Source organism: Zonotrichia leucophrys, chromosome 7 (genome assembly GCF_028769735.1).
Source record: "Zonotrichia leucophrys gambelii isolate GWCS_2022_RI chromosome 7, RI_Zleu_2.0, whole genome shotgun sequence".
In the NCBI taxonomy this organism is placed as follows: domain Eukaryota; kingdom Metazoa; phylum Chordata; class Aves; order Passeriformes; family Passerellidae; genus Zonotrichia; species Zonotrichia leucophrys.
The window spans coordinates 6561590-6576436 of NC_088177.1; the positions used below are offsets into that span (position 1 = coordinate 6561590).

The following is a 14847-nucleotide window of genomic DNA, read 5'->3' on the forward strand; positions in this document are numbered from 1 at the left end:
AGATGTTGAAGCGGTTCCTGCTGGCAGGCGCCGTGTGCCAGCAGCTGCCATTCGGGAATGGCTGTCAGCCATGGCACCGCTTGGCAAATGTTGCCTTCAACCATCCTGCAGTGGTGCCAATGAGGAGCCAAGTGTCCAGACTGTGTCCAGACCCTCACCTGGTGTAGTTTACACCCTTTCCACCTGGGCCAGTTCTTCAGAAGCTGGAAATGCTCCATGGTGTGAGTCTCCTCTGTGAGCAGCTGCCCAAGTGCCTCCTGCTCACATTGTGGGGATTCCCTGGCTTGGGCATTCCTCAGCGGTGCCCTGGGCACACCACAGTAATTTTAACTCCAGCTATCATAGCTGATTTCTTCGTGGGGAAAGCAATGTTGTGTGGAAGCTTCACTGCAGCTGCTGTGCTGAAGCTGCCCATAGCTTAGACCTCCAGGCCTATGGTTCTGGCATCCCCAGCATAAGAAGGACATGGAATTGTTGGAGCAATTCTACAAGAGGGCCATAAAGTTGCTCAAAAGAATGGAGCTCCTCACCTGCAAAGACGGGCTGAGAAAATTGGGTATGTTGAGCCTGGAGAAAAGAAGGTTGTGTGGAGAACTCATAGCAACCTTCCAGTATTTTAAGGGGCTACAGGGAGGACTCTTTGTCAAGAACTGTAGTGAGAGGACAAGAGGAATGGACACACATTGGGAAAGTGTGATACTAGGAAGAAATTCTTCATTGTGAGCATGGTGAGACAGTGGAACAGGTTGCTCAGGGGGGTTGTGGATTCCCTATCCCTGACAGGGTTCAAGACCAGGTTGGATATAAGGCCCTGAACTCCACGGTCGAGTGGAAGGTGGGTTGCGACAAGATGATCTTTAAGGTCCCTTACAACCTCTTAGCATTCTATGCTCTGTTTCTCAGTGGGAAATTTTGTGCTGCTCTGGCACAGCTCTAGCGGTCCGCAGCATTGAGCGGGTCGCTGACAAGCCCAGGACCGGCCCCGTTCTCTGTCCCTGACGGCGCAGCTCGGGGCGGGGCTGGTGGCGGTCACTGCCCCGGCCGCCTCCTCAGAGCCCGCCCTCGGCCCTGCCCGCCCCTCGGCTTTGGCGCGAAAACGGCCGCGGCGGGCGGGGCTCTGCGGCGCAGCGGCTGCCGATTGGCCGGCGCGGCGGGCGCGCGGCCCACGTGGTACGCGGCGTGGCGCGAACTGCTGTGGGGTCGGGCTGGGGCAGCGGCAGCGATCGGGATGGATCTGGCAGTGGCGGCCGTGGGGGGCGCGGGCGCGGCGCCGCAGCACCAGCAGGTCCGCGATGAGGTGGCCGAGAAGTGCCAGAAGTTGTTCTTGGACTTCCTAGAGGAGTGAGTGCCGGGGGCCGGGCCTGGCGGCGCGCGGACGGGGTCGGCAGCGGGTGGCGGGCCGGCAGCGCCTCACGGAGGGGCCGCCATTTGGCGAGATCCTGTCAGGGCCTGGTGCCCCCTGCCCTTGGCGTTCCGCTGGAAAAGCTCGGCTGTGGTCCCAGGCCTGCCTGGAGGAACCTGTAGGAAGGCAGCCCGGTTCTCTCTTGGCAGGCAAAACCCTTCTCGGAGAGTTTCCGCCGAAACGCTGCCCAGAGAATCTGGGATGTCCTGGAAGTGTCTGAGGTTGAATGTGGCTTTGGGCATCCTTGTCTAGTGGAAGGTGTCCCTGCCATGGCAGGGGATTGAAACGAGATGATCTTAAAATCCCTTCTTAAAAACCAAACCGTTCTATAATTATGTGATTTTTTTTTTAAGGTGCATTTGGTCCATTTTAACAAAGTTTTGTCACAGCTGCTGTAAGAACGCGTTCCATGGCCTGTGTGTTAGACATTAATACATCTGGCTCCCTGTGTTTTGCTTCCTGAGAGGCCCATCCGCATCAAATAAGGAAACCATTAACATCACCCGGATTTGAAAACAAAACCGTGTTTGCTGGCGCAGAGTCATTATTAAACCTTAGATAATTTTTTTCTGGTCCTGGGACAACTCTACTGCTGTATGAAAGTAAATCTGGTGTATCTGTGCTAGGGTGTGAATAGACCAGATGTAGCAAGGGGGTAGAAAAAGAAATTCTGTTGGAAAAGGGCTTTGCAAGGGACTGTGGGATGCTGAATGTGAGTGATCCTTTCCTCTGTCTTTTCTCCTGAACTCAGAAGTATTGAGTTGCTGCCCGGTGTGTGACTGTGAAACGTTTTCCTGAATCACTTTCAGGTTCCAGAACAGCGATGGGGAGGTCAAGTACCTGCGAGATGCTGAGGAGCTGATCCGGCCGGAGCGGAACACGCTGATCGTCAGCTTTGCGGATTTGGAGCAGTTCAATCAGCAGCTCTCTACCACTATTCAGGAGGAATTTTACAGGTAAAATGTAGAGTGGTTTTTTTTTCAGGTGAAGCTGAGCTCTGCTGGAGTCTCAGGCCCATAATGTCTTGCTTTTATGTAAAAAAATAAGAGGCTTATCTTCTTTCTGCATCCTGAAAACTCTAATAGTTAAGACTTTATTTTTTAACTGGCTAAAACATTTCTCAGTGGATTCCTCTCTGGAAACCATGAGTTAACCAGATAATTGCATTTATTGTGGTAAAGAAGTAGGTGGTCAGTATGAGAATACAGAATTAACTCTAAAATTTCATGCTCTGATGATATTTTATTGAGTTGGTCACTGATTTTGAAGATATATTTCTTAACATAAGGATAAAAGTGTCATAAAATGAGACTTTGAAAAGTCTATTTTCAAACAATAGCATAAATAACATTATTATGTAGTCATCTCACAGTTAGCATATTTAGAGTGGTTTTTTTGGGTTAAACAACATAGGATTAAAAGTCAGAACCTGGAAATCTGTTACAAGTCTTTAATGTAATCTAAAGCAGAGAAGGCATTTTGATAGCTTCTCTAACATTTGAACTTTTTTCCCATATTTCAGGGTTTATCCATACCTGTGTCGAGCAACAAAGGCTTTTGCCAGAGACCACGGAAATGTTCCTGCAAACAAGGATTTTTATGTTGCATTCCAGGACCTGCCTACCAGACACAAGTAAGATGATTCTTAATTCCAGAAACTTGTGCTGTTTCACTACCAGGGCACAATGTGTCAAAGCATGCTGAAAATGTTTTGGTTATGTAGTGTGAAGTGTGCAGTTGGCCTATACAGTTGTAACAAAGTTTCCTGATCTTGTGCAGGACATTTTTTGACACAGTTTTTCATTTGTAAATCACACTCAGATACTTAAATTCATCATGTTTCACAAACAAGTGTAACCTCTCTAGTTAAAAGAAAATTTAGCGTGTGATGCTTTTGAAGTACCAGTGATTTAACTTTTGCATTCGTTTGACCTTTAGTATTAATCTAAAAGTTTACATAAAATCATAAAATGAAAATATATTGTAGTAAGTTTGTTTCTTTTGTTTCTTACAGCAGTTGTTTAGTCAGAGTGACACTGTATTGTATCTTAGCACCGTGGGCCTAAAATTGTCAACTCAGTCATTTAATCCTTGTGAATTTCTGCTTTAAACAGAATTCGAGAACTGACTTCAGCAAAGATTGGCTCCCTGCTGCGCATCAGTGGGCAGGTGGTTCGTACCCACCCCGTCCATCCCGAGCTGGTCAGTGGAACCTTCCTGTGCCTCGACTGCCAGACAGTGATCAAAGATGTGGAGCAGCAGTTCAAATACACCCAGCCAAACATCTGCAGAAACCCAGTCTGTGCCAACAGAAGGAGATTCCTGCTGGACACAAACAAATCAAGATTTGTTGATTTCCAAAAGGTACAGGGTGATGTTGGGGGGTGATGACATCCAGTAATGTTCCTGTGGTAATTGGAAGGTGTTATTTGTACTTCTATGCATTGAAGATGGGTAATTGTTCTGTCAATGTCAAGAAAAAACCTAAGGAAAAGGCACTGCAATTTATGCAAAAGGTTTCTTCCTATCTCTGGAAGACTTAAGTTTAAGAACAAGAAATTATTAGTTTTTTGTGTGTCATTTATTGTCTAAGTAAGCCACTGAAACCTCACATATTCAAGCCAGAGTTAGTCTCATGTTGCCAGCACACCAGGTGTAGGTGCTTTATACAAGTATGAAAAGAGGTGCTTATGGGTATCTGCAGTGTCTTGCTCTTACAGGTTGTTTTACTCTCATAAATGCTCAGCACTTCACATCCCACAACTGTATTTTATGTCAGCCACATTAACTGAAATTTTCAGGTTACCTTTCAGAATTGTCTCTGTGGCCCTTGTGCGTCCTCTAAGCTGCTCCAAGGCTCCTTAGATGCTGATTAGTGAGAGGATTTTTGATTGTGTGTTGCAGTGTGAGAGGGATTGACATGGATAGCAGCAGTCAGATGCTGTTCAGCACACGTGCCAGCAGTGTAGCTTTGGGAGCAGTCTCAGCCCTGGTGAGGTGCTCAGTGTTGAAGTTTCTCTCGTGCCAGGTGCGCATCCAGGAGACGCAGGGGGAGCTGCCGCGCGGCAGCATCCCGCGCAGCCTGGAGGTGATCCTGCGTGCAGAGGCCGTGGAATCCGCCCAGGCCGGTGACAAATGTGACTTCACCGGCTCACTGATCGTCGTGCCTGACGTGTCCCAGCTCGCCACACCAGGTTTGCTGCTGCTCACGGCCTCCATGGGGTGTCCTTCCCGTGCTGGGAGCCGCTGTCCTGACTCCCGTTTCCCTGGCAGGGTTGCGTGCAGAAACCGGCTCGCGGGTGACGGGGACAGAGGGCTACGAAACCGAAGGCATCCGGGGGCTGCGCGCCCTCGGCGTCCGGGAGCTCTCCTACAAACTCGTCTTTCTGGCTTGTTATGTGGCACCCACAAACCCACGGGTGAGTCTGCACACACAGGAGATTGAATGGTGTTGGTGATTTCTGTTCTGTATGGTTTTCCCTCAAATTAGGGAGCAGGAATGGGTAAAGCTTTAAGAGTGTGTGTGTGCCACCTTTCTGTGTTGGCCTGACTGTCTTTATATTCTCATTGAATCTACATAGCAAGGTTATTTTCTTGTCTTTGTTGTTCGTAGCATTTTTCACAGAAATGATTATTTGCCTATGTTACAGTTTGTTCTAAACAGCTAACTGGCACATGTATTTCCATTCAGCTTTCATCCATTTCTGCAGCATTTCCTTTTCTTCCAGGAAATCCTATTGCTGCATTTTGTCACAGGAAAGACAGGGATCCTTTTTGTTCCCTCTGGTTTATCAAGTGACATCTTGGGATGTTACTGCAATGTGATTAATACTAACTTCATCTGGGTTTTGGCATGGTGTGGTACTGTAATCTGTCATTCTTCTAACTGCATCACCATCACATAGGATAGAAAGAGCATCTAGTATGTTCTGGGACTGGAAGTTTCTGGCCCCCATTTCAGAGCATCAAGTTTCATTTAATGTAAGAATGTTTACAAAGACAATTGAAAGTTCCAGTTAATGTAAGAATGCTTACAAAGGCAGTTTTAGTCAAAGGAAGTCATATTGGTTTTACTCTTTTTTTAATCTCTGTACAAGCAACTCAGTTGGGATTTTCTCACTAACTAAAGTTACACCATTGATTTTGCCTGCTAGGAAATTGGATATTGGTTTTTAAAGGTATAAGGTAATGAGGTTACTCAGCCTAAGGGCAGCTTTTCAGAATGTATTCCCCCATCTAGATTTCAGAGCAAGTTTTTTGACCTGTCTGCACTGCTCACATTCATTAGTGACTGTGTTACTACTTTTAATGCTGTTTTATTTCCTTCTTTTAGTTTGGTGGAAAAGAGCTCAGAGATGAAGAACAGACTGCAGAAAGCATTAAAAACCAAATGTCTGTGAAAGAGTGGGAAAAGGTTTTTGAAATGAGCCAAGATAAGAATCTTTACCATAATCTGTGCACCAGCCTCTTCCCTACTATCCATGGTAAGAATCCATTTGTGGCCTTGGAGAGGGAAGATTTCACTTGTGTAAATACTGATTCCTTTTGCAGTCTCTGTAGTTTTTGGGAAAGGTTGAAAGCCCTGTGCCAGCTACCACAGACTTTCCCCCTCAGCACTGGTTCTGCTAGAAGAGGAAAATCTATTTTTTGAGTATTTGTAGTGTTTAATCATTAAGACCTGTTAGTGTTTAATCATTAAGGGTTTGATGTCAGGTGTTCTGCTACTGATCCCTACAGGTTTTAGTGGATGCTTAGCAAATAGGTGAATTCTGAGCAGAAGTGTCCAAATGCTCTAAAATGTTAGTGGTATGAAGCTTTTTTTTAAATATGAAAATTGTGGTGGTTTTTTTTGGATGTTTAGTTTAATGTCTTTTCTGGGGCAGGTAATGATGAAGTAAAACGCGGGGTCCTGCTGATGCTCTTTGGAGGAGTTCCCAAGACCACTTCAGAGGGCACTTCATTGCGTGGGGACATCAATGTCTGTGTTGTTGGTGATCCAAGCACAGCCAAGAGTCAGTTCCTAAAGTAAGATTAAGACCCAGCCTTTAACTATTGTCCAATGTGCACTGTACCTTTTTCTGTGTTAATTGTAGGAAAGGGAAGTAAAATATTTGAAAATATTTCTCAGAGATTGTGTGGATGTGAGTGAAGTATTTAACCAGGGCTAAAACACACTCAACATAGAAATTTCCAAATATTTTCAAAGGATGTTGACTATTAAAAGTACAGATTAATTGCACATTTAAAAATATCAGAGATAGATGAAATACTGGAGATTTTATTCCTCTTTCCCACAGGCACGTGGATGAGTTCAGTCCCCGTGCTGTGTACACCAGTGGCAAAGCCTCCAGCGCTGCGGGTCTGACGGCGGCTGTGGTGAAGGATGAGGAGTCCCACGAATTTGTCATTGAGGCTGGAGCACTGATGCTGGCAGATAACGTGAGTCTTGGAAGGGGACAGGTTCCTGCATCCCTAAAATGAGTTTGATTGATGACAGAGAGCCCTGAATTGTTTTAGTGATGCTTTTTTCGTAAGTGATTGATTCTGGGTCGCTTATTTTCATTTTTCTGCTGCAGGGTGTTTGTTGCATTGATGAATTTGACAAGATGGAGGTGCGGGATCAAGTAGCCATTCATGAGGCCATGGAACAGCAGACAATATCCATTACTAAAGCTGGAGTGAAGGTAGCTTGCACTACTCCTCTGTGTAGTCTGTAGCATCACCTGACTGTTTGTTATGTGTACTGATGTGGCTTCACCTGCCAAATCTTCATGTCACCTCTGCAGCTGCCTCATTGTGGCAAGACAGAGATCACTTGTTGCAAAGTTTTTGTGGCACATACCCAAAGAAGGCCAGAAACGTTACTGAGAGTTAAAAAGAGATAGTAGTGGACAGGAAACAGAAAATGGGAAAAGCCTAATCTCAAAGTAGCCCCAGAAAAGGTTACAGAATGGTCTGTGTTTGTAGAAAAACAGGATTTTGTGAAAAGGAATTTTAAGGGCTTGTTTCAGTATTATTGGGAGGATTCTAGCAATGTTTCAATATTGACTATCAAAACTGTTTCTCGGGGCAGAGACCCGGTTAGAGAGTTGGTGGAGTTTGGGTGCTTTTGAGGGGTGATTGTTGTAATACCTGCATTGTACTCCAGCCTAAAGGTGTTATGCTAATTTGGGTTGCCATGAGTTGCTTCAGGAAGTGGTCACACATAGAGATTTTTTAAAATTTATTTTTTCCCACTGTCAGGCTACTCTGAATGCCAGGACCTCCATTTTGGCTGCAGCAAACCCAGTTGGTGGCCGCTATGACAGATCCAAGTCACTGAAACAAAATATCAACCTGTCAGCTCCCATCATGTCCCGCTTTGATCTCTTCTTCATCCTCGTGGATGAGTGTAATGAGGTAATTTTAAGGAATTGTAGACTAGTTTGTGTCTGAAAAGATCTCTGGAGGTGTCTAATCTAACCTTGCACTCAGATCATTGAGAACAGTTTGCCAAGACTTGACCTGGTGACTTTTGGGTACCTCCAAGGATGGAGATTCTGCAGTCTCTCCAGGCCCCTGCAATGTGTGACAACTCTCATGTGTTCAAAAAAGAATAACTTTTATATCTAATCAGAATTTCTCATGGTTCAGTTCATATGGGTTGCCTCTTATCCAAGGACTGTTTGGCTTCATCACATCTATGCTGGCCAGTAAAGCAGTTGCTTTCCTTTCAAGCTGAACAGACCTTGCTCTTCTAGCCTCTCATACCTCATGTTCTCCTGCCCTCTGACCATCTTGGTGGCCCTCTGCAATTTTGACTGAAGCAAATCTCATGAGAGTGTCTTGCTCCTGCTTTTCTGCTCTGACTGTGCAGCTAAAAGCTGGCAGTACAAATTTGAACATACTCTGCTGAATACAAGGATACTGCCTTTTCATCCTGTAATGGTTTGACCTGCAGACTTAACACCATTAGTCATTTTTACAAATGGCTGGTCACTAGGGCTGAGACTGCTGCCACCTGTCTATGTGGTATTTGCCTTGGGAATGCATGAGATCCAGAGATTAATGTTGGTTCAGCCACTGTTCTGCTCAGAGTGATTATCTAATTGAGAATGGACTGGTGAGAGAGACAGAGCAAGCTGAAAAGGAAGGAAGTTCCCACGCTGCAAAGTGCTGCTTTCTGCCTGTCTCTGGCTAACTTGTAACCCAGGAGAGTTCCCAGAAGAGGTTATAAATCCTAAAACTGCCTTTTATCCCTCCTCTGCTGTGTTTCCTTGTATTAAAACCCCCAGGGCATTCTCCTGGACCTCCTGGCAGAGAGTTTGGCTACTGCAAAGGGTAGCTGTGCCATGAGGATCACTGCTAAACAGGGGGAATGGGAAGGAAGAATAGCAGTGTTGTTTTGCTCTTTGGCTGGTGCTGTGCATGTGATGCTGACGCAGCCCCCGTGTCCCAGGTGATAGATTACGCCATTGCCCGGCGCATCGTGGATCTGCACTCCAGAGTGGAGGAGTCTGTTGACCGTGTCTATTCCTTGGATGATATCAGAAGATATCTACTGTTTGCAAGACAGTTTAAACCAAAGGTAATTTTAATTTGTTAAACTGTGGAACAGTTGTTCTGTCTGAGGAGGTCCAAAGGAACAATCACTCTGCAGTAGGTTTTTCTCCAGCAAACACCAAGACACTTGGTGTAGTAGTGTTTTCTCAAGGAAGGAGCCATAAACTCAGGTTATTACCTAGAAACAGAGTGTGTTTTGGAACCTGGTGCTCCTAAACACCAGAAAGCCCAGCTGAGACTGTTATAGTCCATGGCAGTCCTTAGCTTTGTCCAGAACAATTGAGGGATGACTTCATGGCCTTCTCTTACTTCACAGGTATGGGTTATTCAACATGGCTGCTGCAGATTTTTTTGTACTTTATTGACTTAGTACTTAATCAGTTTGTGTGTCTTTATTTTAAAAGGCTATTGTGCCTGTCTTTCTTTGCTTTTTGGTAAAAGAACATGGGAAACTGGTCTAACTACCAATTTTTTTTTTTTTTGGAGTCTATCCAAGTAGCAGCTTGGAAGGGCTGTGTGTTGGATTTTTCATAAGTCTAAACAGAACAGTCTAGTAGGGACAGACATGAATTATGTCTGGAAACAAGTCAGTAGAAGAAAGAAATCATTAAAAAATCTGCTGTAAGTCAGTAGAAGAAAGAAATTATTAAAAAATCTGCTGTAAAATAATTATTGCAGCTAAGTATTACCGTAATGTCATTGTCATTGATAGGTTTAATCATTATTACAACCTAATTTCAACATAATGTGATTGCCATTATACTTCCATAGAGTATGTGTATAGCATAGAATATTTCAGATAAAAGCAGCAGCAAAGGCTGTACACTGCCAATCTAATGCAAGAAGAAAAAGCTTGAATACTCTGACCACTGGAACTCCTGGCACTCTGTTTGATGGCACACAGATATCCAAGGAGTCTGAGGACTTCATAGTGGAGCAGTACAAGCGGCTGCGGCAGCGCGATGGCTCCGGAGTGGCCAAGTCGTCCTGGAGGATCACAGTGAGGCAGCTGGAGAGCATGATCCGCCTCTCTGAGGCCATGGCCCGCATGCACTGCTGTGATGAGGTACCAGGGAGTGATGGAGGTCTGGGTAAATGGTCCTGGAATTGGCTGGGAGTTGTGCATTTGCTGTTTGTCACATTGGATGTAGTCCTGTGGGTGAGGAGAAGAGCTTGAGTCGTGGTCATGCTCAGAGTCTGTATACCAGAAACACTGTTTTTAAGGATGACTTGTAAAACTGTCAGCTGGTCCAAACTGAGAGTTTGCGTGATTTTTGTATCACAGCTGTGTCAGCACTCAGCCTCTTACCCATCAAATCATGACAGTCACCAACTACTGTCACCAGGGCTGTTGGAAGTTTCTTTCCTGATCTTTCACAGTTTGTAATCTCTTGTCTCTCTTCCATTTGCAATGTGAAGCCAAAGTTCACTGAAAGCCAAAGTTCACTGAAGTATCTGACCTCCCCAAGAGTAGCTGTAGTGTGATCTGAGCTCCTGCTCACATCAGCCACTGCTGAAAAGCACATTGTTCTGGCTGTTAACTGTAGTGTGATTACTGCCCTCTAGTCCTTGCTTTCAAACCCAGCAGGCCTTTTGAAATGTTGATTAGAGGCTATGTGACGCATGCAGGGATGGAACCTTGCTCAGTGGTTATGTGAGGGCACTCTTTGGATTCTTTTAAATAAAATTCCGCTTATAAAGAAACAAATAACTTTTAGGTTATGGCTCAGCTACTGATGATTTTTCCAGTTTTTGCTTTTCAGTTCTGGAGGAGAGTATCATTAATTACATCTCTCTTTCTTTCATATTGTCTCTGTTCAGACCCATTTCTTTCATGTTTCTTCCTCCACTGATCTTTCTCCCAAATGTGTTTGGCTTAGTAAAAATTTTACCAACTCCACATGACTGCTAAATCCTGAAAGATTAATCAGGCTGCTTTTCCCTCCATAACCCTGCATTACCTCGGAGTACTTGTAGTGGGATATAATTTAACTTGCAGAGTATTTACTGCTTAGGATTAATCAGTTGAGATGTGTAGAAAATCCCTTTGTCAGAGTCAGAGATGAGTCTCTGGAGCTGTCTGCAAACTAGAAGCACCCCTGTGCCTATTTAATATATGTTTTTTTCAAATCTTCCTTAGGTTCACCCAAAACATGTGAAGGAAGCTTTCAGGCTTTTAAATAAGTCCATCATTAGAGTTGAGACTCCTGATGTCAATTTAGACCAAGATGATGACCAGCAAATGGAGGATCAAGAGGACCAAGATGGAGTCAATGGTAAATTACTTAGAGAAATTTTTCAAAGAGGAAAGTCCTTCCAGTCTTTACAGCTTATCTTGACTGAGCATGTGCTTCTCTTCAGTTGCTCATCTAATGAGCTCTAGAAATCTGGGCTCCTGCTCTTAACTCTCTTGCTTCTTCAGCCTCTTTCAGCACTTCACGTGGTTGGTCAGCAAAGGCTTTTCAGTGGCTCAGAGTATTAAATAGCTAAAAGATGTTTTAGATACAGCTTTAAACACGGGCATGTGTCCAAACAGGTGAGGCAGAAGCTCCAGCTGGGGTCAATGGCCTTGTGAATGGGATCAATGGCCATTCTGAGGATGTGAGCAAGGATGCTGCACCCAAAGCTTCTCTCAGGCTGGGCTTCTCTGAGTACCGACGCATTTCTAATCTCCTGGTGCTGCACCTCAGGAAAGCAGAGGAAGGTAAGAATTTCTTTATTGCAAAGAGGGCAGACCCTGACTTCAGGGGGCAATTGTTACTGCACCTCTTGCTGTTGTACATGTGATTTTCACTCCTGTTGAGACGACAAACTTGTCAGGTTAGGTGTAGACCTATGCTCATAGGACAGTACTACATCTGGTGATGGAAACAGGACTTCCTGGAGTTTCTAGCTCTGTTACTGTAGTCATTTATCAAAACCAATGGAGCTGAGCAGCATGTCAGCAGAGGAGAGCCAGAAGAGGCTCATGGTAGCAATGAGCCACAAAAGGATTTGTAGTGCACAATGGTGTAAGCAAGCTAGAAGAGCCTGTAGCAGTGAAAACTGGAGCAAAAGCTTTAATGCATGCCAACAACCACAGCCTGTCTTAAGTAGCTGGATTAGTTCTTCAGAAGCTAAGATATTTCAGTTGCCATGAGGCTGCTCCTGCAGTGAAATGCAGTAGTTGTCTCATGGCAGACACTAGAGCTACAAAGCTTTTGGAAGGGTGTGGAGATCAAAGTGTCCGTTCAGATGCTGAGTGCATGTAAGAAGGATGACTCCTGGCTTTGTGTGACAGTGCTTTTTCTTTAGCCCTTACTTAGATGAAAGGTGTGTTAGTCCTTGTGACTAGTTTTTCTTGAAGCTGAAGGCTGATGGGATTTGGAAGCCACTTGAAAGCATAGAACTGAAAGCTTCCATTCTCAATTATCTCCACTTAAACCATGACACAGCACCCTCCTGTGCAAAATATGGTGCTTTAAGAAAAAATCCCTTAAGTCTGACCTTTCCTAAACATTGTTAAAAGTATGTTTCTGTCTTCAGCATTGTGAATGTTAATGTGTAAATCCTTTTCTCCTGTGGTTTGAGTGGTAGTTTACTGCTGCTGTGTTCATGCAGATTATTCTCTCTGCAGAAGAGGACGATGCAGCACTAAAGAGGAGTGAACTTATTAATTGGTATCTAAAGGAAATTGAATCTGAAATCGAATCTGAAGAAGAACTAATTAATAAAAAGAAGATCATAGAGAGAGTCATTCACCGACTTACACATTATGTATGTATAGAGATGTGTGGGTTGTGAAAAAGGGTTTTTTGACTTGTATAGGGTTGTAACTTATATATTAAAATGTTTCCTTTTTAATAGAATACATTCCTGTTTGGGGAAGTCTGTTTTGCTCTTCCATTGATTGATGCAGTATAAATGTCTTCTTTGTTTAACACCTGCTACAGTAATTACAGGAAAAAAAAACCCCGCTGAAATAAATTAGAGATGTGTATAAGTAAAAGTTCCAAGTGCTATACTGTGTCACTATAGAAGTGTGATATTTTGTTTTTCTACAGCCATTATACATTAGGATACAAAAATACAATTAACACTTGGATTCAATGGATAGCCTAAAGTCAGAGGGGTACGAGGGCATTTTGGAGGAAAAAGAATGACAAAATAAACTCCTTTTCACTTTTAAAGATACAACACCATTACAGTGGAAAGCATTAGGCTGGAAAGATCCCAGAAAGGATACAACATAGAAGTGATTTCCCCTGAATGCTGTTTTTAAGAATCTCTTAGAGGGTCCTTAGAGGTCCTACCAATATAAAAATGCTTTCTAAAGAGTACAAACAAACCCCTCTGTCCTTGTTTAACACAGCTCTTGTGTGTTGCAGGACCACATTCTGATCGAACTGTCCCAGTCAGGACTGAGAGGATCCAGAGAAGAGGAGACTTTTGATGATGATCCATACCTGGTTGTCAACCCCAACTATCTGCTGGAGGACTGAGGGCTGAGCTCTAACCATTGTAGAGCTCCCTGGTTACAAGCTGGGAAATGCATTCTTTCCTTGCAGGGCTTGCTGTGTGGCTCATTGCTTAAATTCCTCTGCCTGTGCCAGAGTGTGCTCAGTAATGTGGGATTTCTCACTTACACTGAGCACACCTGGAAAGCTTTTAAAGACATCCCACACATGTATTAGTTCCACTGTTAGCTCTGAATTTCAGTGCCATCATCTGGATGCAGAGGAGAATCATCCAATAGCTATTTTCATCATCAAGCTATGTAGATGTTTCTATTTTAAATAAGATTGATTTTACATTGTTCTTCTGTAGTAGACATTTTATGCTATAAGTTTTTACTGTTTTTCTTATTAACATAAATAAAAGCTCATTAAATGTCTGGGGGTGGGTTTGTTGTTACTCACATGTGAGATTGCTGTTTTCTATGCCTGTCATTCGAGGCTGAAAAACTAGGGATCTAAATGTTTAATGTCTTAAGGAAGACCAAATTTCCTGGATGAGTGATGCTCTTTTTTAAGAAGTTTTTTTAACTTCCTGTAATAGACAATGAGAAACTGATTGCTTCTCTTTCTTTTTGGATGGACTAAAGATGTGCAGGCTCCTGTTGCTTATATCAAGTAGAAAATAGCAAATAGCCAAGCCCAAAGCAAGGCTTTAAGTCAGCAGGGCAGAAACCCCTACCTTGATGAGTGTCTTGACTTGTAAGTGAATTAAAACCTGCCACCATTTGTGAGGGGTTTTTTAGACTATATTTGTAAATCTATTTGAAGATCTTTCTATAAGAAAACTTTGCTTGAATTTCTACTCTCAATTTTTTTACTGTAAACTACAGGATTATTAAATTATCTATTAAGAATTTCAAATACCTGAATATTTGTCTTGTTTCCTGGATACCAGCCCTTCAGAAACATTTGTAATGCATGAAAGAGATCAAAGTTACATATTTCATTTAGAAATAGTGTGAAATAACTGTTTCTGAGGGAGGCTCAGAAATGGAGCTGGTTTGTAAGACAGTATTCTTTTCTTCTTAGTCTCTCCCAGCTTTCAAGAGTTACACTTGGTCTAACTAAGCATGTCATTCAAAATAACAGTTCTATTTAAGGAGTAGAGGGAATAATAAATATTTGTCATCAGCACTACCCCATCACTGGGCACTACAGCAGTAACTTCTCCACTCATTTCTTTCATAAACCACATTTTGGCAAATTCTACATTTCATTAAAAATAGCACCCACCTGCAACAATACTTTCATGTTATTCTATATTGCTCCTTTACTTTCAAAATAACAATAGGAAGATGTTTGGCCTTCATTATGTTTCCCCCTCCCCTCCTCTCAATCTTAGTTTGAAAATAAATACTCTTCATGTAGGAGAAAGAAGCAGAAAAAAATACTTTCTGTAGGCTGAGA

The 14847-nt window shown here is 43.4% G+C and overlaps 1 protein-coding gene across 1 annotated transcript; it reads left to right on the plus strand.

The window, feature by feature from the left end:
* The first annotated feature begins 1171 nt into the window (after window positions 1-1171).
* MCM6 (minichromosome maintenance complex component 6) lies at window positions 1172-13847 on the plus strand. Its single transcript, XM_064718074.1, has 17 exons — window positions 1172-1341; window positions 2212-2358; window positions 2925-3035; window positions 3517-3766; window positions 4431-4596; window positions 4676-4821; window positions 5736-5886; window positions 6286-6427; window positions 6700-6841; window positions 6979-7086; window positions 7646-7801; window positions 8841-8969; window positions 9849-10010; window positions 11085-11220; window positions 11481-11648; window positions 12561-12700; window positions 13312-13847. The coding sequence occupies exons 1-17, from the start codon at window positions 1229-1231 to the stop codon at window positions 13423-13425; spliced, it is 2481 nt and encodes an 826-aa protein (XP_064574144.1). The 5' UTR covers window positions 1172-1228; the 3' UTR covers window positions 13426-13847.
* Window positions 13848-14847: the final 1000 nt, after the last annotated feature.

Coding starts and splice junctions, on each gene's coding strand:
- MCM6 (XM_064718074.1), top strand. CDS start 1,229: ATGGATCTGGCAGTGGCGGCCGTGGGGGGCGCGGGCGCGGCGCCGCAG. Junction 5,887..6,285: donor CCTCTTCCCTACTATCCATG/GTAAGAATCCAT, acceptor TTTCTGGGGCAG/GTAATGATGAAGTAAAACGC. Junction 11,221..11,480: donor GGACCAAGATGGAGTCAATG/GTAAATTACTTA, acceptor GTGTCCAAACAG/GTGAGGCAGAAGCTCCAGCT.